At 52.8% G+C, this 24,941-nt stretch overlaps 8 protein-coding genes across 8 annotated transcripts; 2 read left to right on the top strand and 6 right to left on the bottom strand.

Annotated features, from left to right (window-relative positions):
- Positions 1-72: 72 nt before the first annotated feature.
- VTN31DRAFT_5442 (uncharacterized protein) lies at positions 73-1,158 on the bottom strand (the record flags this gene model as incomplete). The annotated part of the gene is made up of 1 exon (XM_069405942.1): positions 73-1,158. The coding sequence occupies one exon, from the start codon at positions 1,156-1,158 to the stop codon at positions 73-75; it is 1,086 nt and encodes a 361-aa protein (XP_069259599.1).
- A 655-nt stretch (positions 1,159-1,813) lies between these two features.
- On the bottom strand, positions 1,814-3,271 carry VTN31DRAFT_5441 (uncharacterized protein; the record flags this gene model as incomplete). The annotated part of the gene is made up of 1 exon (XM_069405941.1): positions 1,814-3,271. The coding sequence occupies one exon, from the start codon at positions 3,269-3,271 to the stop codon at positions 1,814-1,816; it is 1,458 nt and encodes a 485-aa protein (XP_069259598.1).
- Positions 3,272-4,701: 1,430 nt separating this feature from the next.
- On the bottom strand, positions 4,702-7,188 carry VTN31DRAFT_5440 (uncharacterized protein; the record flags this gene model as incomplete). The annotated part of the gene is made up of 6 exons (XM_069405940.1): positions 4,702-5,093; positions 5,148-6,288; positions 6,345-6,425; positions 6,477-7,004; positions 7,056-7,082; positions 7,144-7,188. The coding sequence occupies 6 exons, from the start codon at positions 7,186-7,188 to the stop codon at positions 4,702-4,704; spliced, it is 2,214 nt and encodes a 737-aa protein (XP_069259597.1).
- A 1,341-nt stretch (positions 7,189-8,529) lies between these two features.
- On the top strand, positions 8,530-10,244 carry VTN31DRAFT_5439 (uncharacterized protein; the record flags this gene model as incomplete). Its single annotated transcript, XM_069405938.1, has 6 exons — positions 8,530-8,593; positions 8,648-8,822; positions 8,881-9,375; positions 9,424-9,661; positions 9,711-9,911; positions 9,966-10,244. The coding sequence occupies 6 exons, from the start codon at positions 8,530-8,532 to the stop codon at positions 10,242-10,244; spliced, it is 1,452 nt and encodes a 483-aa protein (XP_069259596.1).
- A 150-nt stretch (positions 10,245-10,394) lies between these two features.
- VTN31DRAFT_5438 (uncharacterized protein) lies at positions 10,395-11,123 on the bottom strand (the record flags this gene model as incomplete). The annotated part of the gene is made up of 2 exons (XM_069405937.1): positions 10,395-10,593; positions 10,705-11,123. 2 exons carry the CDS (start codon positions 11,121-11,123, stop codon positions 10,395-10,397), a joined length of 618 nt encoding a protein of 205 aa, XP_069259595.1.
- Positions 11,124-11,624: 501 nt separating this feature from the next.
- VTN31DRAFT_5437 (uncharacterized protein) lies at positions 11,625-13,239 on the top strand (the record flags this gene model as incomplete). The annotated part of the gene is made up of 5 exons (XM_069405936.1): positions 11,625-11,726; positions 11,801-12,757; positions 12,828-12,972; positions 13,044-13,180; positions 13,234-13,239. 5 exons carry the CDS (start codon positions 11,625-11,627, stop codon positions 13,237-13,239), a joined length of 1,347 nt encoding a protein of 448 aa, XP_069259594.1.
- A 360-nt stretch (positions 13,240-13,599) lies between these two features.
- Positions 13,600-14,616, bottom strand: VTN31DRAFT_5436 (uncharacterized protein; the record flags this gene model as incomplete). Its single annotated transcript, XM_069405935.1, has 2 exons — positions 13,600-14,550; positions 14,611-14,616. The coding sequence occupies 2 exons, from the start codon at positions 14,614-14,616 to the stop codon at positions 13,600-13,602; spliced, it is 957 nt and encodes a 318-aa protein (XP_069259593.1).
- A 589-nt stretch (positions 14,617-15,205) lies between these two features.
- On the bottom strand, positions 15,206-15,972 carry VTN31DRAFT_5435 (uncharacterized protein; the record flags this gene model as incomplete). Its single annotated transcript, XM_069405934.1, has 5 exons — positions 15,206-15,238; positions 15,364-15,638; positions 15,694-15,811; positions 15,877-15,910; positions 15,962-15,972. The coding sequence occupies 5 exons, from the start codon at positions 15,970-15,972 to the stop codon at positions 15,206-15,208; spliced, it is 471 nt and encodes a 156-aa protein (XP_069259592.1).
- Between the last annotated feature and the right edge of the window lie 8,969 nt (positions 15,973-24,941).

Below are 24,941 nucleotides of genomic sequence, written 5' to 3'. Positions count from 1 at the left end.
CAGACGTCGTGGCAATTCAACTATTTCCTAGCAGATTCTTTCTGGATGAATAAGTACACAGTCCCCGTTTCATCAATCTTGGTCCTGTTGACTTCCCTCCGCATTCCGCAGGAGCCATTCGAACTTCTGAGGCAAATGGAGGTACGCCCGTGCGCGGATAGGGTGCTCCATGAGGCTGTAGAACGGAGCTACCTTGTCGAAAGGAACATTCCCACCATCATCCTTCCAGTCGTCCGGAATGATGTTGTCAAGGTCGTCCATCAACGCGGCCATAGCTTTCGAAACTGTTTCGTCCGATGTTTGCGCATTGATGAGAGTCGAGCCGGCAATTTGGTTCCCCAGCCGATCAATCGACTCCGCCAACGAGCTCTTTCCACCATTGTTGTCCTTGTCTTCATTGTTGCCTTCCTTCTCGCCTTTTTTCGACGAAGCGTTGCTGGCGACGCTCATGGCGGACCGCTTGTGATTCAGGTTGGGCCGGTCGTCCGTCTGCAGGGCGTCATTGCCGAGACTGTCGGCGGCTGATGTTCTTTGCTCCACAGCCATACTCAGCCTGGTCGCCCTTGTTTTCCAATCAGCGAATCTGACGCCTTCCATAATCTCTTCCAGCTTCTTCTTGTTTTCCGGGGGGCCGTCACGAAAGCCTCTCATTTCCGGATGTTCTCTGAAATAAGCTTCCGCCACCGATCTCTCGGCGACAAGAGTCTCCTCCTCATCGTCCCAATCGCAACCCCAGCCGGAAATCTTTCCTTTGTGTTCCAGCCACAATCTCCAATTCTGTTTGATCTTTCTCCAGCAATTCTCGCATAATTCTCGGTTCACTGGCTGGTTTGTCGTGGCTTTAACAGACAACACAGTAATTATCCAGCCAGGACCTTTGAAGTTTTCACCATCCGTATCCAATCCATCCCTCTTTGCAGCCAGAAGGCCGTCAAGCAATGCGACCTCCATTTGTGATGACGACACGGTGCGTCTATTCGGCGTCGTGGACTGCGCAGCTCCTAGGGCTCCGGTGCCGAAGTGTCGAGCGCATGCTGAGATGCTTCCGCGGCAGAGACAGGTTCCATTTGAAAAGGTCTTGGAAAGAGGTCTAACTATGGAACAGCAGAGTAAATAACACGGATTAGGGCCAAAGTTCAAGGATCTCCGACCATTCATCACACTTTATAGCATCAATGCATTGTAGGATATATACGGATGGTGGAAACTTCAAAGGTCCTGGCTGGATAATTGCTGTGTTGTCTGTTAAAGCCACGACAAACCAGCCAGTGAACCGAGAATTATGCGAGAATTGCTGGAGAAAGATCAAACAGAATTGGAGATTGTGGCTGGAACACAAAGGAAAGATTTCCGGCTGGGGTTGCGATTGGGACGATGAGAAGGAGACTCTTGTCGCCGAGAGAGGAGAGTGGATGAATTGCATACACATACTACGTACCTATGCATCTTTCAAGTGCTTCCCTGCCGTACGAGCTGGCGTATGAAGATCAACTTATCCATTCATGATCGAATCTAGAGCATCATTGGCAAGAAGAGGAGCCATTGCCCGCAGCCAGTCGAGGCGCGAATCATGGAGCCAATTGCAAAGCGACAATAGAGTCCGGACCCCAGCACCTCGGTAGGCTACTAATTCGCACTGGGTACTCCGTACAAACAGGCCAAAAACTCGATATTGCAGGCCATTCAACAATCCGCGTACATATGGGAGACCGGTAATACGCGTAGTCGGAACATTGCACAGTACTATTGTATTTCCAACACAGGATTAGGAGGTGCCAGCAGACAGCCTGGTCACCGGTCACATTATAAAGGCCTATATCTGCTGTTCCAAGGCCAGAAACCGTTCTATCTCCTGCATAGTGCACCGCAACCGTGCCTCCAGCACCGCTCCCATTCGCAACGCGACCTGCTCATTGGCACTCTGCGCATCTCCTGAGGTTGGGAATCCGCTTCGGTTCCCATTTCCGTTTGCATTGCCAGCACACAGCATGCTGCTGAAAAATGTTCTGACGGACTCAGCCAACTCCCTTAGCTCGTGGAGAACGAGTTGGTTAATCACCGTCCAGCCGATTTCCTCGTCCAGTCGGTAAGTGCCAGTGGAGAATGGGCGCGGCACGATGGTCGTCGTCTCCTCTCGGAAAATGCCGCCGCCGTTGGCGTTGCGGGTGGTGGTGCTGTAGGATTCATCCAGATTGTTGACCACTGGGTCCGCAATGCCGACGATTGCCTGGTACCACGTCAGGATCTTGGAGTAAATCAGACCCATGAGGATTGGAAAACAGTGATCTTTGCGGCAGGAGCACGAGACGAGAGTCAGCGTGCTCGTCGTAGCGGCGCTATTGACCTGGAACACCTGGTCGATCGTCGGGCCGGCTGACTGCGCGGCCGACGCGCCTGCGAGCTTGTCGTCCTGTTTGTTGCAGCTTGACACCTGGTTTGCAACGGAGAGCTGGTACAGGCTGGAGAGAGTTGTCAAAGCGAGACCAACACAGTCATGGGACTCGCCAGTGGGACGGCTGGTCACCAGCGGGCTGTAGCTTGACTCAAGCACCGGCGGGTTCATGGTGGTGGCGGGCTTCGGGCGGTAGTTTTGTGACGATGGCAGGCAAGGGACGTGCTCCGGCTGCGACGGCATCGGTTTGCGGTCGCTACTATCGAGCTGCGACATGGCTTCATAAGGAGCCGAAGGTTGCGCCAGCCCATGGGAGTCATTTTCCTTGTATATGGGCGGTGTGCTTGCGTAGTCGATCGCTGACGGCAGGGTACCCCAGAAGTACCTACCGGGAGCGCCAGTGTGATACAACCTGCACGAACTGACCCCTCCCTGCATCATGGCCGCCGCGAACATAGCATCGAGACCAACCGGATCCATGGGTTCCATCGCGCTGACTATAGTACCCCCTGCGACGCCCATTGAGAAGTTTCTGCCATCCTCAATGGAAGCAGCACCCATCTCGCTGTCCCGGAGTCCTTCCGGACGGTTAGTGTTGGTCCCACGCGCAACGTTTGCATAGGATGAAACCCGCGGCTGGCTGTGAAGGGACCCGCGAACCAAATTCTTGCGCTGACGAGACCGTGGCGGCTTTCCCGACCTCAGCGAGCGACTGTAGTTGCATGGTACGTTGAGCTGCCGGCAGCGAACGCATTGCGGCTTATCTTGGCTACACTTGATCTTGTTGGACGAACACCGGTCACAAGAAGCTCGCAGCTTGATCCGGGTCGGCACCGAACCTGTAGATGTCGCTGCTGCCGAAGACATGTCATCAATCATTCAAAGGGCAAGTCAGAGAAAAAAAGACGAGGTGGCAATGCAATGTATTAGACGTATCCAGAATCATGACCATGGTGGTCCTGATATACATACACGGCCAGTTTCATTCGGGTACCCGGAAGTGCGGTTTCTTTTCCTCTTCAGTCGACTCCACGACCTTGGTGCGAACGTCCCATTGTCACCGAGGGTCCCTTAACCGCTACCCGAATCGGTTCAGATCTGCCTCCCGTGTTGCTCACCATGTGCTCGCGATGCCACCTGAAGCGTCATTTGGCACCGCAGCAGGTTACATACGCTGGATAACAATAATCACAAAAACACACCGATGCGTACGGACGATAGAGTCATGGTTCAGAGCACCGTTCTCTGAAGGTACCAAGGGTACAGCTGGCCAGATTCTTTGTGCAAGGCATTTCGACGCATGGTGCATGAAGAATACCGAGGCTGCTGCTTTAAATGATTCAGTTTGCGCAACGGAGCCAGCGGATTGGTAACTCCCCTGGGACATGTGGACAGACACCCGTCCCGGCCAAGGTGGCACAACGCCCCGACGAAGGCATCGAACATTTCCCCATTGATCCGGAGCCCCATGTCCGCCATCCTGCACGGAACTCCTCCGTCTGAAGCATGAGGCATGTCTCAATCTTGAGGCTGCAACGAAAACGAACTGGGGAAAACGCCCTAGACACCATCCCGCGAACAGGTTCGTGGGAGTGAGCTCAATGGGTTGCATTTCGATCAGTGCGACGCTGGGCTTCTCGCCTCATTCAGTATGAAATCCGAGTACCTGCAATTGGATCCATGAGAGTGAGGAACTGGAAGCACGTGGCTCGAGATCTCTTTGATGCACATGCTCAGCGGTTACTCTCGAGTTTCGATACAGAGGATCTATGAGGACGGCGACATGGGTTGCTGTGCGCTATTGAGGCTCATACCGACGTGGGCTCCTCGACCCCGTTGGCCCGGAAGAAAGCAGGTTCTTTGGGGCGGTTCGCTTCTGGAAAGCAGGCAGAATTCCTCATCTGGCTTTCAAAAATAGGCTAATCAAGGAACTTGCGAGCTACCATTTCGTAGAAGATCCAACGCCGTACAACATGGCTGGGAAAGGACGAACCTGGACGAATGGAAATCTTAAAATCCAGAAGCCTGTGTCTGGGAGTCTTGCGCTCCGGTAGACCAGATTGAAGGAATGTATACTGCCACACGGTTCACGAATCAAGACACTCCTTTCGGTCCCAGGTCCATATGAATGTCAACATGAGACAAGTCGGCAAGCCTGCATTGCTTGACGGGCTGGATTGAGACGGATATTCTGCTCTATTTCATTCAATGTCAGACAAGTATACATAGTTCGCCGTGCGGTCTATCTATCGGACTTTCTGTTCAAATGCCAATAAAGGCAAAACTTACATACATAAACACACTGTCATCTAGATCTCCCGGATGTAGTTCGCCGGCACACTCTTCACCTGGCCGCCCCTTTCGACCTCTGCCCAGCCGTCCCCGCTATCTCGATTGATCAGGACGAACCGGTCTCCTTCGGACATGCTCCATTCTGCATCCGTTCGGGCCTCATAGTCATAGAGTGCTTCCACGTATTGCAGCCTCTTTGCGCCTCGCCGAGGCGCCACGGCCGGGCCAACCTTCTTCGGCGCTACGCTGCTTGCTAATGATGTTGACGAGGCCGAGTATGTTGAACCCGGCCGGTCGTTTGGAGCGGATGATGGACCTGGAGATGCCGGTGGCGTCGCGATTTCCGCGTACGACGCAGGCACCAGGCCCTCCTCAGATCCAGCCCGGACGCGAATCCAGCCAGACCCATCTGTGAATATTAGTTAGAGCGTGGATGATGCAGCTGTAGGAAAATTGGACGTACCATCTGGATCCAAGAGTGTGATCTCTTGTCCTTCTTCGACAGTGATTTCACCCTCGCCATTTGCTTGGTAAGGATAAAGCATCCGCCCTTTGGGCTCGGTCTTTGCAGGCGCCGAATCTTGAGGCGGAGGCGCGCTGACATACTGCGCTGGAGGCGGAGCCAAGATCCGATTACGTTTGGCACCTCCAGTAGACGTCGTTCTTGTGGCAGATACGGAGGGACTTGTGGATTCTTCGGCTGTTGACGGTTTAGCTGAGCCAGAGACCGACCGGTGCGCACTGGCAGCGTAGCCGGAGCTTAACGAACTCATTGTATCTCGACGACTCAACGACGGAGCTTCGGACGCACCCCCGGATATCGTCGGCTCTGCGGCAGTCGACACGTTCGCCTGGGCTTGTTCCTGTCGCTCCGCCTTGAGTTTCTTCTTCTCCTCCTTAGTCTGCTCTCCTGGACATTCTGGAGGAACTTTCATTTGGCATTTACTGTGGCAGGTATAGCCGCAATCGCGGCAATCGAATCCCTTGGCCGAAAGACCCCAGATCCTCTCGCCGCACAAATCACAGTTTGTGGGAATTTTGAATGTTTGTGACCGGAAATTATGATTCCTCGCTCCCAATGAAAGATCACCCACAGCTGCCAGGATCGTTGAAGTTTCGACTTCAGCAGCGATCCACTTTTTGTCGATCTCATGGAGTTTCTCTTGCATGCTGAATATTGCTCTGACGATTTCCGCTTCGTCCTGCTTCGTCTTGCCCTGCTTCGCACTCTCCCGCACACGCTTGGCATTCTCGACTTCTCGCCTCTGTTTGTCGGCTTCACGTTTAAGTTCCCTAGCCTCTGCTTTGCTCTTGGTCAGGAGATTGCGCAGGAAGATTTTGGCATTCTCGTCCGTCACCATGGCGTCGTCGTCATGCCACACGGGACTTGGCTCGAAGACAAGATCCGGAGGTTCTTGGGATTGAGAGGTGTTGTGTTGTAGAAACATCATCGAGTCCAGCTTGGGGTTGTTGCGAGGAATCTCATTTGAAAGATGAGTGAGATATTCCGCACTTTGGTCGGTGGCGTTCTTCTCCAGCTGCGCAGCGAGAGACCACAGTGAGTTCAGCTTAGCTACGCGAGTTTCGTTAAGGTCGCCGAGGCTCTGTAGGAAATGTCAATCGAACTTGAAACATCTTCACATCATCGCTGTCCACCTACGTCAAGTACTTCCGGCGCGTATTCGTGGTAATATCGTTCCTTTAGCTTGTTTGCTACGTTGATGCTGATCAAGTAAGTGTTCTATGGCATAGTTAGCCTACATTTGCATATGAGAAAGCTGGGAAAACACACCTTGACATTGTTCATTTCCAACACCTGCTGCTGGTAGGCGGCTTGGGCTTTGCTTTTGTTGTAATCATATGCGGACTCTGTCTTTTTGCGCCGATTTTCGACCTCCTGGCAGACACTGTCATATTTCCCCTTGACCTTTTTCAGGTCATTCAGTGCCGCCTCACGCTCCTTCTCGAGTTTGCCAAAATATTCAACGTGGCTTTTTCGCAGCTCCTCGTACTTGGCCGCGACCTGCTTGAGTGGTTCGGCGATATGTGAAATCAGCTCCTGGCCGAATTTCTCACGCACCGCCGCATGCGATTCGATCGCATTGAGCTGTGTTGACCACGTTGTCAGAGAAGCCGACTCGAGTGATCCCGGCGTCATTGTCGGCGTGTCTCCCACGCTGAGGCCACTGATTTTTTTCGCCTTGCGATCCGAGTATTTCTTGCACAGCGCCGTTAACTTGGAGGCATATTCCTTTTCGATCACGCTTCGGTCGCGATAAAACTGCTGTATCTCATCGAGCCATCCTATCCCGTTCGATACCTAATTATCCGACTCAGTAGTTGGTCCGTAGAGGTCGAGGTTGCTCCATACCCAAGCATTGAGGGGTTTGAAGGCGTCCTAAGCAGTCGCATCCGTCAGTACTGCGGCCACGTCTGTCGCCGTCCGGGATATGGCGCACCTTGAGTTCCGCCCCAAATTGGGGGTTCAAATCGACCTCAGCCATCTCAATGCGAGCCGCTTCAGCTGCGGACGGCCGGACGCAGGGAGGACACGGAAGCTCAAAGCGGGGAGTTCAGGGTCTGGGCCGTGTAGGGTTGTTTACACAGGACAGGGCAGGGAAATGAAATCCGAAGGAAGAACACGTTTAACTAGCAACGCGGACGCTGTACAGGACGGGCGGAACGGCCTGCCTGCGCAGTTACCCGGAGCTCATCACGCGGCCGGATCTCAAGATCTTCTTGCCGCCGATCGGCGGGCTGACGGTCTACATCTTTGGTCCGCCAGAGCGTGTCTCGGACGAGAACGTCCGCTTGGCTCTGCGCATCCACGACGAATGCAACGGCAGCGATGTCTTCCAGTCGGACATCTGCACTTGTCGCCCGTACCTGGCCTTTGGCATCCAGGAGGCCGTGCGCGAGGCCCAGAACGGCGGCAGCGGTGTCGTCGTTTACTTCCGCAAGGAAGGCCGCGCCCTCGGCGAGGTTGTCAAGTATCTCGTCTACAACGCGCGCAAGCGCGGCGGCGACACCGCTGACAAGTACTTTGAGCGAACGGAGAACATTGCCGGTGTGCGCGATGTAAAATTCTCTCCCCCTTTCTCCGGGCGCGCACGTTGGCTGCGGCCACCGATCCGATGCTCGACAAGTGGACGCTACGATAGGCCTACTTCCGTACAATGAGTAGTTCAGCAAAACTGCAAGGGTAGACCAGTCTCAGCAGCCGGGAAGACGTTTGGATTCAGGTACAGATTACGAGTACAGTATGGAGATGTACGGTAGGATTGTTCTGTTGCCGAAAGTCGTAATGCGCCAAGAGAATCAGATCCCGCTGGGATCATAGATATTATTACCAGCTGCAATTGATGACGACGACGCTCCTTAGCATCCACTGAGTCTGACTCTGAAATGACCCTTGAATGTCCCATATAATAAACCAGCCACACCGAATTTAACCGCCCCCGTGTCTCTTCGTGAGTCTGGAATTTCAAAACTCGATTCGGGGAAGTTGGTGCCTGAGGCGGGGCATTAATCTAATTCCTAAAATAGTTTAGCGCTATGTCGAACTGCTTAACCCGATTGATCGATTCTCAGTCATGATTTGGATGGATTTTGGATCTCGCCTCTGCAGCTCACGACAACATCGACTGCAGACCCTGCAGGGCTGGTCAAGTCGATTATTCTGCCAGACTGCCGGCGAAAGCGTTTGCTCCTTCCGTTGTTCGGTTGCAGGTCGACCGTGCTGTTGCGCGCGCATCGATTCTACCCCGCCGCCGTCACCCCTCCCCGTCCTTCGTTCTTAAATCGCATCCTTTCTTTTTCGCGTCATTGTCCCACGCGTTGCAATCATGGCGTCTGAAGCCCCAAGTTCGGGCGGGTCGCTGGAGGACCGTATCACCAAGCCTTCTTCGGGTACACCCATATACCATCGTTTCACGCTCGCGGAAAAGTGCTGATCCTTATCAGAAACGAAGCCCGAGGAGGATCAGTCAAAGGCAGCATCTACCGACGGCGCCTCAGAAACACTAAACGGGAGCAAGCTCCAGGAACCGGAGTATGATGTCGAAGTCAAACTGAGCGACTTGCAAGCCGACCCGAATAATCCTCTATACTCGGTCAAGTCTTTCGATGAGCTTGGGTTGTACGTGCCATTGGATCGCCTTGCACGTAATTCTGATCCGAATCTGACATCGCCGTAGGGATCCTCGTATCGTGCAAGGAATTGTCGCATTGGGCTTCCGAAAGCCGTCAAAAATCCAGGAGCGCGCTCTGCCGCTGCTCATGGCAAACCCACCCACCAACATGATCGGGCAGTCGCAGTCCGGAACTGGCAAGACCGCTGCTTTCGTGCTGAACATCTTAAGTCGTCTGAAACTTGATACGCCCGAGGATCAAAAGACGCCGCAAGCGCTGATCCTGGCTCCCAGTCGAGAGCTGGCCCGTCAGATTGGAGGCGTCGTCAAAGAGATGGGCCGTTTCCTCGATGGGCTAGAAGTAGCCATGGCAGTGCCTACTGAGGGAAAGAGACCACCGCGCTTGGAGGCCTCTGTCGTGGTGGGAACACCAGGGACCGTCACCGACTTGCTGAAGAAGCGCATTTTTATTCCAAATAAGCTGAAGGTTCTAGTCCTGGACGAGGCAGACAATATGCTTGATCAGCAGGGTTTGGGCGACCAATGCATCCGCGTTAAAGGGTTTGTCTTTCCTTGATCTGCTCGGGACTGTCACTGATGCTGGAACAGCATGCTTCCCAAGACGATTCAGCTTGTTCTCTTCTCTGCCACCTTTACTCCGCAGATTCGCCAATACGCGGCGAAGTTCGCCCCGAACGCCAACGAGATCTCGCTGAAGCAGGAGGAGCTTACTGTCGAGGGTATCAAGCAGTTCTATCTGGACTGCGCTGATGACAAGGAGAAGTATAACGTGCTGGTCAAGTTCTACGGTCTATTGACCGTGGGGTCTTCAATTATCTTCGTTCAAGTACGTTCTGTCGATGATGGAAGGTGCGGCCCATACTGACTGTTTGCAGACCCGGCAGACGGCTGCTGAGATTGAGAGGCGCATGGTCGCTGAAGGGCACACGGTGGCTTCTCTTACTGGAGGCGTCGAGGGTTCGAAACGGGACCAAGTGATTGATGACTTCCGCGAAGGACGTGCCAAGGTGCTCATCACGACCAATGTGCTCTCCCGCGGCATTGATGTGTCTACAGTGTCGATGGTGATCAACTATGTACGTATCACTGGACCGCACGTGACGCCGATGAACTGACAAAAACCTCAACAGGACATTCCCGAACTCCACACACCCGGTCAAGGCCGCAAGGCGGATCCGCAGACCTACCTGCACCGGATCGGTCGCACGGGTCGGTTCGGCCGAGTGGGTGTGGCGGTGTCGTTCGTCTCGAGCCGGGAGGAATGGCAGATGCTTATGGACATTTCCAAGTACTTTGACACGCACATCGAAGCCCTGCAGACGGATGACTGGGACGAGCTGGAGAAGAAGATCAAAAAGACGATCAAGAACCCGCGGTCGCGGGCGGACTACACTTCGACTGCGCAGTGATTTTTCACGAATCATTTCCTACGCAGGGATATGTGCGATGAAATGAACCGTTATGTAGATACATGATTCGTTTGATGATGCACCATGCAATCGTGACTCAGATGCGAAATAGAGAACAGAAAATAACAAGAGAAATCTGCAGGCTCATCATCAACTGGACAGCCCAGTTCCAAACAATCGATCCCCAATATCCCCTATCCCAGGCACGATGTACCCGCGCTCGTTGAGAGAGGGGTCCACGGCGCTGACCACGAACCTCGTTCCTTCTGGCCAGATCTTGGCGGCGTTGTCGAGGCCGGCTTGGCTGGCCAGGATGGAGACGAAGGTGATGTGGTCGACACCCCAGTCACTAAGGCCAGAATTATCTAATCAGCTTGCTGAGTCGCACTACCTAAGGTACCTAGGTACCTAGTAGGTAGGTAGGTACCTAGGTAGGTAGCAGTCAGAGCCCTAATCTTACCGCAGAATCTGAACCACCGCCCCCGCCGTCCCGCCTGTGGCGATCAACGGATCCAGCACAATCACCCTCTTGACCTCGGTATTGTTATTGGGCAACTTGTTATAATACTCTACAGGCTGCAGCGAAGTCTGGTCGCGGAAGATGCCGAGATGGTAGATGACGTCCGGTCGGTATCGCTCCATGAAGGCGTCGCTCATGGCGAGCCCGGACCGCAGCACGACGATCAGGCCGAGCTGCGTGCCATGTGGTCCTGTTGGAGCCGGCGGAACAAAAGGTGCGACCTCATCCGCGAGAATCTGGGCAATGTTCCCAGTGATGCGCCGGACTTCGTGGCTGGGGAGGTCGCAGTTGCGAAGGTCGGCGAGGAGGCGGTCGAGCTGGGGGTTGAGAATGCGGGAGGCGTTGAGGGGGAGGGACATGTTGCTGGATCTGGATCTACTCTGCAGTCAGTTTAACATTTTCGGTCTTGAGATCTTGTCCTTACCTCTTACTGGGTACTACAGTACTCCTAGCTTTAGAGCTCAAGCTTCGACTAGTAGGTACCTGAGTTGTAAACCAGGGTTGATCACGGTCAATACTAGTACTTAAACATCCGTCTGCAATGAGCAAGACTTGGTTTCATTCTCTAAAGAAAATTGGGAATTGATGCATCTGCAGGCCAAAAACAGGGCTTGAAAGCCCGCCTCACCCAACAAAGCATAACCATTAGTTATGTTCAACTCTGCAGAGCTTCCAAGAGATCACACTGATCACATGGTCTGCGTTTATTCCCCGGAATCCCCGCGTTTGCAGAGAACCTGTTCTAGAATTTGGTCTCCAGTGCGGAGTACAAATAGGAGTAGCTTTGAAGACTGAGGACATGAATCCTTGCGTTCAGTTGCTCAGTGTTGGGTAGTAGTACTTTACTGCCTTCTATCAGTATGTCAGAAGAGTCCGATAATAAGCGGGAGTCGAGTCCAGACCAGCTGGACCCGAGCCCACAGCTCGAATCGCCCAAGTCGCAGTACAGTAAGCACATTTTGGTAAAGCATTCTCTAGAAAGGAGCTGAGCTTGAACCGGATTTTGCTAACGTACTACATTGTTTACTACCTATAGCTCACCACCTACCCCGGCCAAAACGGCATTGACCCTGTCCCGCTCCGCTGGGGAGCACCAAATGCCCGCACTCGGGGACCAATCGTGGCCTCGCGCCACCCGTCGCAGGTGAAGCGACGGAACGCCATGGGCGCCCACGGCGGAAGCTACAGCATCTACCATGCGCTGGCGATCGCCGCGGGGGATCTCCCGGCGGACTTCCGGCCGGACCTGCGCAACACGGAGCCGACGTTCTCGTTCCCGTGGCAGCCAACATGGGCGGATCCCAGCAAGATTGTCTCGCTGGACCCGTACGGCCACGACATCGTCGGGCAATTCCGCGAGTACCTGGAAGTCGGGTGGGATCTGCGGCCGACAATGGCCGTGACGCGGGCGACGATGCGGCTGGCGGAGATCGAGAAGGCCGTGCGGGAGGGCCGGCTGGCGGTCGACGGGTCCATCGTCGTCGACCCGGCCGGCGACGTGCGCGTGACAAAAGTCGCCGTTGAGCCCGTCTGGTACCTGCCGGGGGTGGCCGAGCGCTTCGGCGTCGACGAGGCCACCTTGCGCCGCGCGCTGTTCGAGCACACGGGCGGCAGTTACCCGGAGCTCATCACGCGGCCGGATCTCAAGATCTTCTTGCCGCCGATCGGCGGGCTGACGGTCTACATCTTTGGTCCGCCAGAGCGTGTCTCGGACGAGAACGTCCGCTTGGCTCTGCGCATCCACGACGAATGCAACGGCAGCGATGTCTTCCAGTCGGACATCTGCACTTGTCGCCCGTACCTGGCCTTTGGCATCCAGGAGGCCGTGCGCGAGGCCCAGAACGGCGGCAGCGGTGTCGTCGTTTACTTCCGCAAGGAAGGCCGCGCCCTCGGCGAGGTTGTCAAGTATCTCGTCTACAACGCGCGCAAGCGCGGCGGCGACACCGCTGACAAGTACTTTGAGCGAACGGAGAACATTGCCGGTGTGCGCGATGTAAAATTCTCTCCCCCTTTCTCCCCAAAACACCCTGATCCTTTGGTTCCCTTCTAACAACCATCTGTAGATGAGATTCCAAGCCCTCATGCCAGACATCCTCCACTGGCTAGGCATCAAGAAGATCGACCGCATGCTGTCCATGTCGAACATGAAGTACGAGGCCATTGTCGCGCAGGGAATCAAGATCCACGAGCGGGTACCAATCCAGGAAGGTTAGTACTACATTCACAGCACCTTCTCTCCGTCCCGGATTTCCATCAGCTAATAATAATACCAATCCTAGAAATGATCCCTCAAGACTCACGCGTGGAAATCGACGCCAAAATCAACGCCGGCTACTTCACGACAGGCAAGCAATACACCAAGGAAGAACTGGCACAGATCAAGGGGCGCGGTTGGGAGCAATGGGAGGATATCACGGTAAGTTTCTCCCCGTAGATCTATCTTCCTTCTAGTGCTGACGCTATCCAAAGCACTGAATAACGTGCACCATGGACAATGGTAAGCCATGTCATTCCGTTGCTGTTATGAAAATGTCCATCGATTCCTCAGAAACCAGGCAGAATCGGCATACTGAATAAATTATATTATTGCAGACGCAAACTGAACCAGCAGAATACGCTCCTGCAGCTAGAGGTTATGTATATATATAATCAGTTAAGCAAGTAAAACATGTACCCATCATCGACATCGACAAAATCACAAAACGCCAACACCCACCTAGCAAGCCATCCGATAAACCATAGCCATCAAACGTACTCATAGCACTTCACAATCTGACAATAAAAACAATAGAGACTGAGAGGCAGAGCGGGGTAGATAATCGCAGAAACGGCAGCTCAAACCTCCATGGAATCTGCGAGCTCCTCGCTCATTGCTCGCACTGATCCTTTACGAATGGTCTGGGATCGGTTTGCGGACACGCCGGACGGTCCTGCCTCCACCACATCATCATCACTCAAATCACCGAACCAGTATCGGGCGCGTTTCCTGGCCCCCGCGCCCGGCGTGAGGTATCCGTCGTTGTAGTTTCGCTTGCCCATCATCGTCTCCACGCCGTCCCAGGTGTCGTCATCCGATTGGACCGAGTCCCCTTTGATAGGGATCCCTCGCAAATGGATGTAGCACACGCGTTTCCGCTGCTTGTTGAAGAAAAAGTAATTGTGGCTCCAGATGGCCCCATCGTCATCTTCGTTGATGCCCTCGTCCGGTGAGTACGAAAATATCGCGCAGTCATTCAAAGTCATCTGCTCATCGACGATTTTCCACATTCGAGGGCCCCACACGGCCGTGGTGTCGTCTGCGCTGTACGAGTTCGCTGACGCGTTCCGGGGAGACGGAGGAGCTCCGTCGCTGCGAAGATGCGGTCGCAAGTTGTGGAGCGTCATGTCAAGAGTGTTCATCACCTTCTTGAGGTGTCGCTCGCGGCGAAAATCGGTCGGCCGCAACACCTGACTGAAGTCATAGTCGGGATGGCTGGCATTCAGCGTCGCGATGAGGTACGCATACGTTCGTCGGCTCGAGTGTTCGGTCAGGGGGCCAAACGGACTGGACCGCGATAGATTCAACGCCAAGGACGAGTCCGATCCATTCGGCGGAGACAGCGATGCGGACAGCCGAAGGAGCGATTCATACTGCGATTCCAGCGACTGCTCGATCTTGTTATACAATTTCCGATCGTCCGATGCGGCCTTGGTGATGTACAGATCGCACCCGCCGACTACATGGAGATCCGCGGTGTCGAAATTGAGGGCGTTGGAGACCTCTTCGATTTCCGGAATGGGGAGATACTGCGATCATGATGCTTCAGCGCTGCAAGCGAGGGTTTGGCACGGGGTTGTAGCAAGTACCTTCATTCTCGGTGTTCCCACGCCGTGGTGGACGACAGTCGACGCGAATTCGAGATCGAGTCCCAGGAACAATGACTCTCAGAGTCCAGGCGACGTCCGTCTACGCACTAAATGTGCACGCGACGATGGGATCTGATGATCGGCACAATAAGGTGTTCCAGGCTGGCTGCAAGGACAGGCTTATGCGACCGACAAAGACCGACGATACACGTCTAGCCAAAAGCGATCGCGACGGCGAGATCCATATCAATCAGCGCCGAATATACTCTGAGGATATAAGGAGATGACGCGGCAGAAAGAGGAGACAACGAGGATATGCGGTCGAGCCACTCTCGCGCCGAGACATGTCGATCACGTGATTCCAGATCTCGGCCAGTGATCTCATCCGCCTACTTCACATGACAGATCTGCCATACCACGGTGGCTGGTCCCAAAGGCTTTCGGATCTTGTTCCCTTTGCAAGGGCCAAATGAACTGGATTAGTATTGCGCAAGATATATACGCGATGCCGAAAAGTCCGCGGCCATAACCGACGCCGAACGCCATGACGCGACTAACAGAACTGATCACCAAAGATGCAGATCCAGCTGCTAGACTACATGATCTTCGTCACAGTATCTTCCTCGACCTAGAGAGACACATCAGACGACTGTAAAATGTGACGTGCCGAGGGTTCGCGCCGAACGAGTGAGCAAGGGAATGGACACCAACAACTGCAGGATCACAACGTAGAAAGGGAAAGCGTCCACGTACCTCCAAGTCCTCCAGACTGTCCTGCTGGTTGATGCACCTCAAAACATTCTTCTTACTGCTTTCCTGCAACTCGCCAGCGAGGAGCAGCTCGTCCAGAATAAAGTACGCCTTCTGGAAGTTGAAGATGATATCCAATTCGCACACGTTGCCGTAGTACTTATCCATCTGCTCCACGTAACGGTGCACGATCTCCAGAGTAATCAACTCATTATCGTCAGCCGATCCACCGGCGATGAAAAAGAGCGACGCGTAGCGACGGTAGACAATTTTCTGGTCTGCACACCCACAGAGTCAGTGCCACGGAGCCGCAGATCGAGGAATTCTTTGTACCCTTGTACTCCAAAAAGTTGCACATTCGCGTGCGTCGCGAAAGGACAAGCTGCGAGACATCCTTCACAATCTTGGCCTTCTCCTTGGGAGAAAGAGTGGTAAACCACTTGGCCAGGCGCTGCGAAGAGTTTTGCGTGAGTCGAAGCTCTGCGGGCTAGATGGGTGGGTGACGAGTCAACGTACCACTTTGCCCTGTCTCGAGAGGAGGATCAGGTAGCTGCAAGATTCGTTAGGATGAATTCGACATTATGACACAAGCCGCACTTACTGAATTGCCATGTTGTCGGGCTTTAGGTGTGGTGTGGTGAAGGGTGGAAATTTGGAGATGGCTGGCAGCAATATCCATCCCAAACAATCTAAAATGCCGCTCCGAGGGGCTTCCGCCCCACGATCCAACTTCGACCAGAGAGCTCTCGTGGACAAAAAAATTCTACGGTCTTGCTTGACATCTCTGAGCATGTTCAAGAGTATCCTTCATCTTGACGCGGCTAGGACCATTGACTCGTCCTGTTCTGCTCTGGAGCGAGAGGTCCGTCTCGAGCGGCGTCTTTTTCCATGCAAACTGGAAAAGATCCTTGCAAGCAGCGCCATGACTCATCCCCAATTTCCCATGACAGTCAACTGCTGCGTGTCGTCCTGGACTGCGGCTCTCCGCAGCCTTTGCCGGATGATTACCGGGTGATTGACAGAGTGCTGATTACGCAAGCGGATCAACTGTCTCCGAAATACCCCCTATTGAACGGTCCTTGTCCAACGAACCTGATCTCGTGCGTAGCGATCTATCTCAATGAAAGTTTAGAATTTACTATCGCTTCATTCTAGAGTTTCTCAGTCTACCGGCATCAAACATGAGATTCGCAACATTTTTCCAAGGAGCAACAAGAATCATCGACGGCTTTGACCAGTGAAGCCTCCTACAGTGCGCCATCTCAATATCGGTACTTTCTAGTGGCGTCGTTGCAGGATGAAGTCGTCTTGCGCTCTCAAAACCGCGGAAGTGCCGTACTGAGCGTCTCGTGCCAAGTTGTCGAGAGAAAGTTTTCACAGACCTCGTAACTCTTGTTCCACTGTACAAGGTTGGGGTGAAGCATCATTCTCCTCTTTCCGGGATGTCCGAGTTTCTGATGTAATACAGTCAAACCTATCTGCGGCCGACAATGGCCGTGACGCGGGCGACGATGCGGCTGGCGGAGATCGAGAAGGCCGTGCGGGAGGGCCGGCTGGCGGTCGACGGGTCCATCGTCGTCGACCCGGCCGGCGACGTGCGCGTGACAAAAGTCGCCGTTGAGCCCGTCTGGTACCTGCCGGGGGTGGCCGAGCGCTTCGGCGTCGACGAGGCCACCTTGCGCCGCGCGCTGTTCGAGCACACGGGCGGCAGTTACCCGGAGCTCATCACGCGGCCGGATCTCAAGATCTTCTTGCCGCCGATCGGCGGGCTGACGGTCTACATCTTTGGTCCGCCAGAGCGTGTCTCGGACGAGAACGTCCGCTTGGCTCTGCGCATCCACGACGAATGCAACGGCAGCGATGTCTTCCAGTCGGACCTGTCTTTTTGCGCCGATTTTCGACCTCCTGGCAGACACTGTCATATTTCCCCTTGACCTTTTTCAGGTCATTCAGTGCCGCCTCACGCTCCTTCTCGAGTTTGCCAAAATATTCAACGTGATGTGAAGATGTTTCAAGTTCGATTGACATTTCCTACAGAGCCTCGGCGACCTTAACGAAACTCGCGTAGCTAAGCTGAACTCACTGTGGTCTCTCGCTGCGCAGCTGGAGAAGAACGCCACCGACCAAAGTGCGGAATATCTCACTCATCTTTCAAATGAGATTCCTCGCAACAACCCCAAGCTGGACTCGATGATGTTTCTACAACACAACACCTCTCAATCCCAAGAACCTCCGGATCTTGTCTTCGAGCCAAGTCCCGTGTGGCATGACGACGACGCCATGGTGACGGACGAGAATGCCAAAATCTTCCTGCGCAATCTCCTGACCAAGAGCAAAGCAGAGGCTAGGGAACTTAAACGTGAAGCCGACAAACAGAGGCGAGAAGTCGAGAATGCCAAGCCGGGGAATAAACGCAGACCATGTGATCAGTGTGATCTCTTGGAAGCTCTGCAGAGTTGAACATAACTAATGGTTATGCTTTGTTGGGTGAGGCGGGCTTTCAAGCCCTGTTTTTGGCCTGCAGATGCATCAATTCCCAATTTTCTTTAGAGAATGAAACCAAGTCTTGCTCATTGCAGACGGATGTTTAAGTACTAGTATTGACCGTGATCAACCCTGGTAGATTGTGTAGGTTCAGGGGCAGGAGCACTAGGTTCTACCTACAGGATAAACTCGGGACAAGATCCCAATTTTGAGAGCTGACTTCTGGCGCACGTACGCAGTTCGCAGATCATTCCGTACATGGGGATGGATTGGAAAGTTGCGAGAAACGTAGACAACTCTGTTGGGGTTTGTCTGCCGTGTTTGCCAGAGCACTGATGATGATGATAATTTATTCAACGCCCGGGGGTCACTGCCGCTAATCGGAACACTTGGCTATTGGGCGGGCTGAGTAGGACCGCCTATCGGTTGCCTATGTAGGGAGCATATCGAAAAGTACCTGTAACGATATTTGGCCAAAGTCACAACGATATCGTATGTACAACTTACAGTAGTTATCGTTATGCTCAAATTTGTATGGGGAATCAATCCGGGCACGAAAAAATATCGCTGTAATCAGATTATCGTTATAACCCATAATCGTTATAGCCAGGTTTGACCGTATGTCTTCGGATCGACTTCTTCGCGAAGCGCATGTCCCAGGCCTCCGGAGGAGCCCGATGCCATTACATCTGCGACAAAAAGAAAATTGGCAGGCAGACTATCTGGAATTTGTCAAACACTTGTCCCTCGGTGTTTTTGACAGGGGAGGATGGAGTATACACATATCGTCCAGGAGGGAAGGACATCCCGGAAAAAGGATGAAGCACCTGTGCCCTGAAACGAACGAAGTGAGTGGAAGGTCCGAGCGAGGACACCGATCGGCGGCAAAAATTGTACTATCACGTGAATTCCAAATAATGCTAGTCAACCAAAATACGGTATGTAATAGGTCAGCTAATTCCACCTTCAAGGCTTCAAGTGGCAAAGTCAAAAAGGTCTCCAACATTTCGCTCTACACTGCTCCAAGTCTTTGATTCCTTCTCTGGTATAAGTACCTACATAGAGAACGGAGTACATTCTCCTGCACTTCGATTACCTAGTAGCCAACCTAGTTGGTAGGTAAGTATTTCTGTCAATAATTCGGTCTAAACTACGGAGTACTCGATAGGTACAGTGGAACCCTCTAAAGTGTCTTGTAGTGGCCCGTAAGACTATGAGTCTTGCAGCAGATCAACGCTCTCCGTTCAGTTCAAGACCCTCATTATGTGGACAGTTGTTTGCGATTGTCAATGCGTACCCGGACAACTTGAAGCAAATGGCGACGTCCGTCTCGGTGTTAGACTCGTCCCTTTTGAGAATCCTGTCGGATACAAGACGTTTCATAACGTCCTTCCAACAACAAACAACATCAACAGATCAAAGGCCATCAAAATAACGAACTGTTGCTGCTTTCAAAGGTCTGCCGCACGGCTGCTTCCACGGCGGAGCATTTTGTTCAAGAGATTCGTCTCAGATACAGCCTCCCTTCGATTATCTTTCATGAGTGTGCATACTAACGACGCTGAAATCCGATCAAGGCCCAGACCAAAGGTACAGTTACGGTTGGTGGTCAAGTCACTTTGCGGATCTGACGCCCTCAAACTTGTCCATTTCTATAACTATAAGTACTAATGAATGTTCAAAGGAAAGATGTGTACTTCCTCCTACACCGTACAGAATGATTACCAAATTTCATCCCTCCGTTCCTTGCTTGTCGAAGAACAGTTGCTTGCTAAGTCGCTACTTTTAGTCGACTCTCAAAGTCATGGCCCGAGCGGCATCTCGCCGTCCTGTCCTGTCGTCACTTGAAGAACAGTACCTACGCCCGCCGATCGCGATCCCCGCGGGACCATAAACTCAACTATACTATCCATATAAATGGGGACGCCGCTGCCCCTACTGTCATACTGTTCATCTCTCAGGGATTCTGCTCCGAAGACTCGCCACGAAAAGGTGCTACCTTACAATCTCAAAGAACAGTAGCTAAGTCATCTTCCTGCTTTGTCGGTCACAATCTCGTTCTTCTGAGTAATGAACACAGCCGAAGACGTTCCTCTACATGCTACAGGCTTATTGACTGCTTTCAACCGTCCTTGCTGTCATCATGCTACTCTGTCAATGACCAGCCTGACTTTTTCTACCACCGTCTCCTCATACTCTACGCCTAAAACGTCCTCGGTGGTGCCTCATTTCCATGATAGCCACCAGCGGTGATAACCAGCCTCATAAACGCCGATCATAAATCCAACAACATCAACGTGTCTCCCACGCTAGGTAGGGGTCTGCTATCCCAACGACGACCTACTTGAAATACACAGTGGAGGTCGTGGGAAATTGTATCTTCATCCATTTCAATGTCGAAATGCGGCACATACAGCCGCTCCGTGAAACCCCTGCAATTCTGCGAGTCCTGCCAAACCTCTCTGACCCGCGCTCTGTACCAAATCACAGGGCAACTCACGTCGGGTGGGTGCTGCTCATCAGGGAACCGCCCCAAATCGCCGAAACCGTGAGCAAGGGTACCATCGTCGACCGCTCCCTACCCGATTGTGCGTCCGACACCGTTCGGAGTTCGAACGGAGGAATCGACGGGTTAGATATCACCATATTACGGCAGCCTATAGAGGCCAGTCTGCCAAAATGTCCATATCATGATGATGGACGAGAAAATTACCCGTCGCTCTGACAATCATATTGCTGGAAAAAGGGCGACCTCGTCATTTTCGTACACCAGCCTGAAGGTTATATCCGAAATGAATCGCTGGCAGAGAAAGGAACGTCGCAGTCCCTGCGGTGGCCGTCACCAACTGCCAATGGTTTGTTGGTTCTGGCATCTCGGAAGCAAGGCGCATGAACGCATCCAAAGTGCACCTGTCGGTGCCCATTTTGCAATGCAAGGCCGATGCCCTGAAAACAACCGTTGGCACTTTCCAAGCTCCCAACCAAAAAACGGTAAATGTGAAGGCTCCTGCGTATTTCCGCCCACAACTGCGGCGTCCCTACACCATAGGTTAGGCCTACCCTCAAGATTGCTTATCACGTGGTTCTCCTCATTGTCAAGAGACGAAGTTAGGTTACAGTGGCTAGTATTCTTCTTCCGCCGCGTTTAGGCTCAGGTCGGGCCGCCGGGGAAGCAGGGGTACTTCGACCCGGCAGCGATGATTGGCAGGGGGGACTAGTTGCAAAGGGCTGGGGCGATGTACACAGCAATCCAGACCTCGAGCCCATTGAATGCTTCCAATGCTCGACTGGCTCAACCGAAGCTCACTCACGTTGGATTTCCCCAACTCCCAATCACAAAGACAGATCGATTACTCCTACACTAGTACTCCGTACATCAGTCGCCATCAACAAGGATCTCCGTCCTCTACGGCGGCTCAAGCATAGTATGCGAGTATGGAGACGCCTCCTTAACCCCAACCTTCCCGACCTATGGCCGTTTCCAGAGGCCACTGGCAGTGCCCAAACTCTTCGTGACCGGAATTCTCCCCGACCCAAATCCATGTCCCTGGTCAGTTGGTGTCTTTGCTCCCTGGAGTACTAGCTACTCCTTCAAGTACTGTATTGTACTATGGAGTCCACGTTGACTCAGTCGGTGGAGAGGGCAAACCCGGTTCAGTAAAGAGTGTTTAGAGTTAGACACCCCTGTCACGATCTACCCCATGCGGTGCCAGCTGTTACCCTTTTGGCAGAGGTGCAGCAACGCCGGCGGGAACGAAAAGTGAGCATCTTGGTCCGCAGGTATGTAGGTTATCCACTTGCACACATAAATACTGATCCGGGGCAGCGACCGCTGGTCACAGAAGTGCAACTTACAAAGACATTCTGGCCGTTGAGATCAGCTCTTGGGAACTGTCCGAAAGGGTCCTGCATCCAAAACACGAATTTCATACTTTCTATTTGAATCGTTGACGTGTAATCAGTCAGTCATCGACCTTCCTGGAATTCTACAGAAGATTATTCCACCATGACGGAACCATCTGCTCAGGAACAAACAACCACCACCAACAATGCCCGGGCAAACGTTGAAGTGGACACCTCGGTACGAGAGCTCTCCATTGCGGTACACCAGAGTGCATTGCTTACTTGAGTCGCACAGTTTGAGAATGACTCTTCTTATGGCGATGAACTGTACGTGATGTGACAACATGGCGCTCCGGATCCCATAATGCGGACCCAAGATACAGAAGCTGACTCGCTGAAGCGGACCAACATCCCGAGGCTGAGGTAAGGGAATACTAGGGGAGCGATCCCAGATGGACAGAATGCTGACACGGGATGTTGGCCGTGCCAGGTAATCGGCTGTGATTTGAGCCCCGTCCAACCGACTATGTCAGTTTAGCATAAGAGCTCGTAGCTAAGTGGCTGGGCTGACGGGGATTTGCAGGGTTCCTCCGAATGTGAAGTTTCTTGTGGACGACATCGAGTCGGAGTGGGCATATGAAAGCGACCCGTTTGACTTCATCCACGCGCGATTCTGGCCGTCTCGATCAAGGATTTTGGGAAGTTGATCAAGGAGTGCTATCGGTATGCTGGCCACTGTTCCGTTTTCTTTCTTGACTCTAACAACAAACAGATCAGTAAAGCCCGGCGGCTGGGTTGAATTCCAGGACTGGGACGGCTATCCCATGTCTCCAGACGGCAGTCTCAACGGCACCGCGCTCCAACAATACTACGACGAGGTTTACGGGGCGTTCGAGGAGGCTGGCTATGAGGTGCGTCCCGGGCCCAAGTTGGAGCAGTGGTTCAAGGAGGCCGGGTTCGTGAACATCCATGTGGAGAAGTTTGTCATTCCATACGGCGTCTGGCCAAAGGATCCCCATCTTGTCAGTTATCCCCTTTGCCCCCAGACGGTGAATCAATAACACTCCAGTACTGACCGCTTCGACAGAAGAAAGTCGGCGCCTGGAACCAGACCCAGGCCGAAGCGAACGGCTTTGAGGCGGGAGCCCTGGCACCTCTGACGCGGTTTAAGCAGTGGAGGAAGGAGGAAGTCATTGTCCTTGCCAGCAAGGCCCGCGCTAACGGCCGGAACCGCAACATTCACATGATTTTCGACTTGTGAGTGTCCCCGTAGCTATTATCCGGCTTTGCTATACACTAGACAACTAACCACAAATATCATCCGCAGCTATGTTGTCTACGCCCAGCGTCCCGAGAACTGACCGACAATACTATGTACTCCTGTCGTGCCTGGACAAGTTGTTCGTGTAGTCTCGACGGCTCGGCCTCTTGCTCTCAAGGTCCGAGCCGTCCACGTTAACAGCAATGGAGGAGCCCCAAATTGTACTGCAAATGACCGTGGCTCTGTGGTTAGAAACATCTAAAATGAGAGTGCGGGAAGTCATCCATCTAAAATGATTCTAAGCAGTACATTACTAGTTATTCGTCCATTTCTTTTTCATTCCTGCAAGCCCTCTCTAGTATGCCCTCTTCCACATAACTGGAGGCAGAGGGTATTAACCGAGACAGTCGACTCAGAGGAACGAGAGGAACGACCCATTTCGGTGCTCTTTTTTTTTTTTTTTTTCCTTCCTTTCAATCCCTATGATAGGTTTTGTCCGTAGTCACTTCTAAAATCTTTGACACTGAATAAGAATGCCCCTCCAGCCTTCTAATACGACTTTGCCAACATGATGGACACGCCAGCTCCGATTCAGAACAACAAACACAAAGAGTTCCTCCACAAACGGTGTTTCAAGTAGTAGCATAGTACTGAGTCAGTAAAAACCATGGCTTCCCCAGGGGTCTTCGTTCCAGAGGTGATGTTCTGCTCCTTTTTCAGTTCAAGCTTCATGTGCACTTCAACTAATCAAGGCCTGCTTTATTTGTCTGGAGGGAGCTGCTGCTCAACTATTCCTCTGCTCTCCTCTGCTGCAAATGAAGCCTCTGGACCGTGCTGATGTCTAGGTAGTACCTAATCTTTGCCCAAAACGGCAAGGCTCGGTTCGTTTCAGGGCATGCGCGCGACAGCCGCGCATCACCAGTACAAAGGCTGAGATCTCTTTTCACATGTCGACCATTATCGACACCGAGCAAGCATTTGTAGCGCGTACCATCGACGCCGGAACGCCTTCTTTGCTGCTTGATGCGAGAGGTTCTGTTAGTACTCGTACTTCACCTGCAACTTCACGGCCACATGCTGAAGATTTCTAACACACGGAACTATTTGGATTGAGGAGCTCAGTTTGGCTGTGTGATTGCTGACATGAATCCTCTTCGTTTTGCCGAAGTTATCCCGGCTGACATCTACATTCATCAGGGTTTACAAGAGGTAGACATGCACGACGAGATTTGGATAAATTACTTTGAGAATGCGGACATAGTCTGCAGCCCAAAATCCTATCTCCGTCGGCTCTTCCGTACCATAGATATCCCCTATGAATGAAGTCATGGATCTGATGACTCAAATGGCGACGACCCAGCATGTGTGTTATGGAAGAGCCGTGGCTATTGAAGATTCAAAGCCTTGTATGATCGACTCCAGCCGAGCTTATTAGGCGTGTTGTTCCAACCAAGACTGCCGACAATGTGCGAGAGGGAACGCTTACAACCGCAATGACTAGGTAGATGTTCCGTTCACGAGTCACGAAGCCAACAGCACAAAACGCTTCGCTGATTTGACTAAAAGAGGGTTGCAGTGAACGAACCTATCGCCCGCTCCATGGGTTCGACTCGTTGCAAGCAAGACTGCAGTCCATGCGCAGGCAGGCAGCAAGCACTCCGGCTGAGGCTCTGAGGACGAACCGGATTCAGCCAATCACTCAGGATTAGCAAGTATGACTCACACTTGCAGTGTTTGATTGGACGGTGGCAATTCAGAACTAAACCGTTTCAGTCGTTCGGGGACGTATGATACACTTGCAACGGTAATACAGGGTTTTGCGTATTTTCAATCTTGAAAATTGTCCTTTTGCAAGAACGGATTTGCATGGTTGTGGACTACAGAAGGAACAGACGAGGCTCATCTCAAGGACAAAAATGTCTTGACATCTTCAGACATGATCAAGTTCAGTAGCGTTGATCTGCTGGGAGCGTTGGATACTCCATAAATGCGC

Source organism: Thermomyces dupontii, assembly GCF_041956625.1.
Source record: "Thermomyces dupontii strain NRRL 2155 unplaced genomic scaffold VTN31scaffold_5, whole genome shotgun sequence".
Classification (NCBI taxonomy): domain Eukaryota; kingdom Fungi; phylum Ascomycota; class Eurotiomycetes; order Eurotiales; family Trichocomaceae; genus Thermomyces; species Thermomyces dupontii.
Note: the sequence above shows the minus strand (reverse complement) of the source record. Positions and strands in the feature narration are given on the sequence as shown.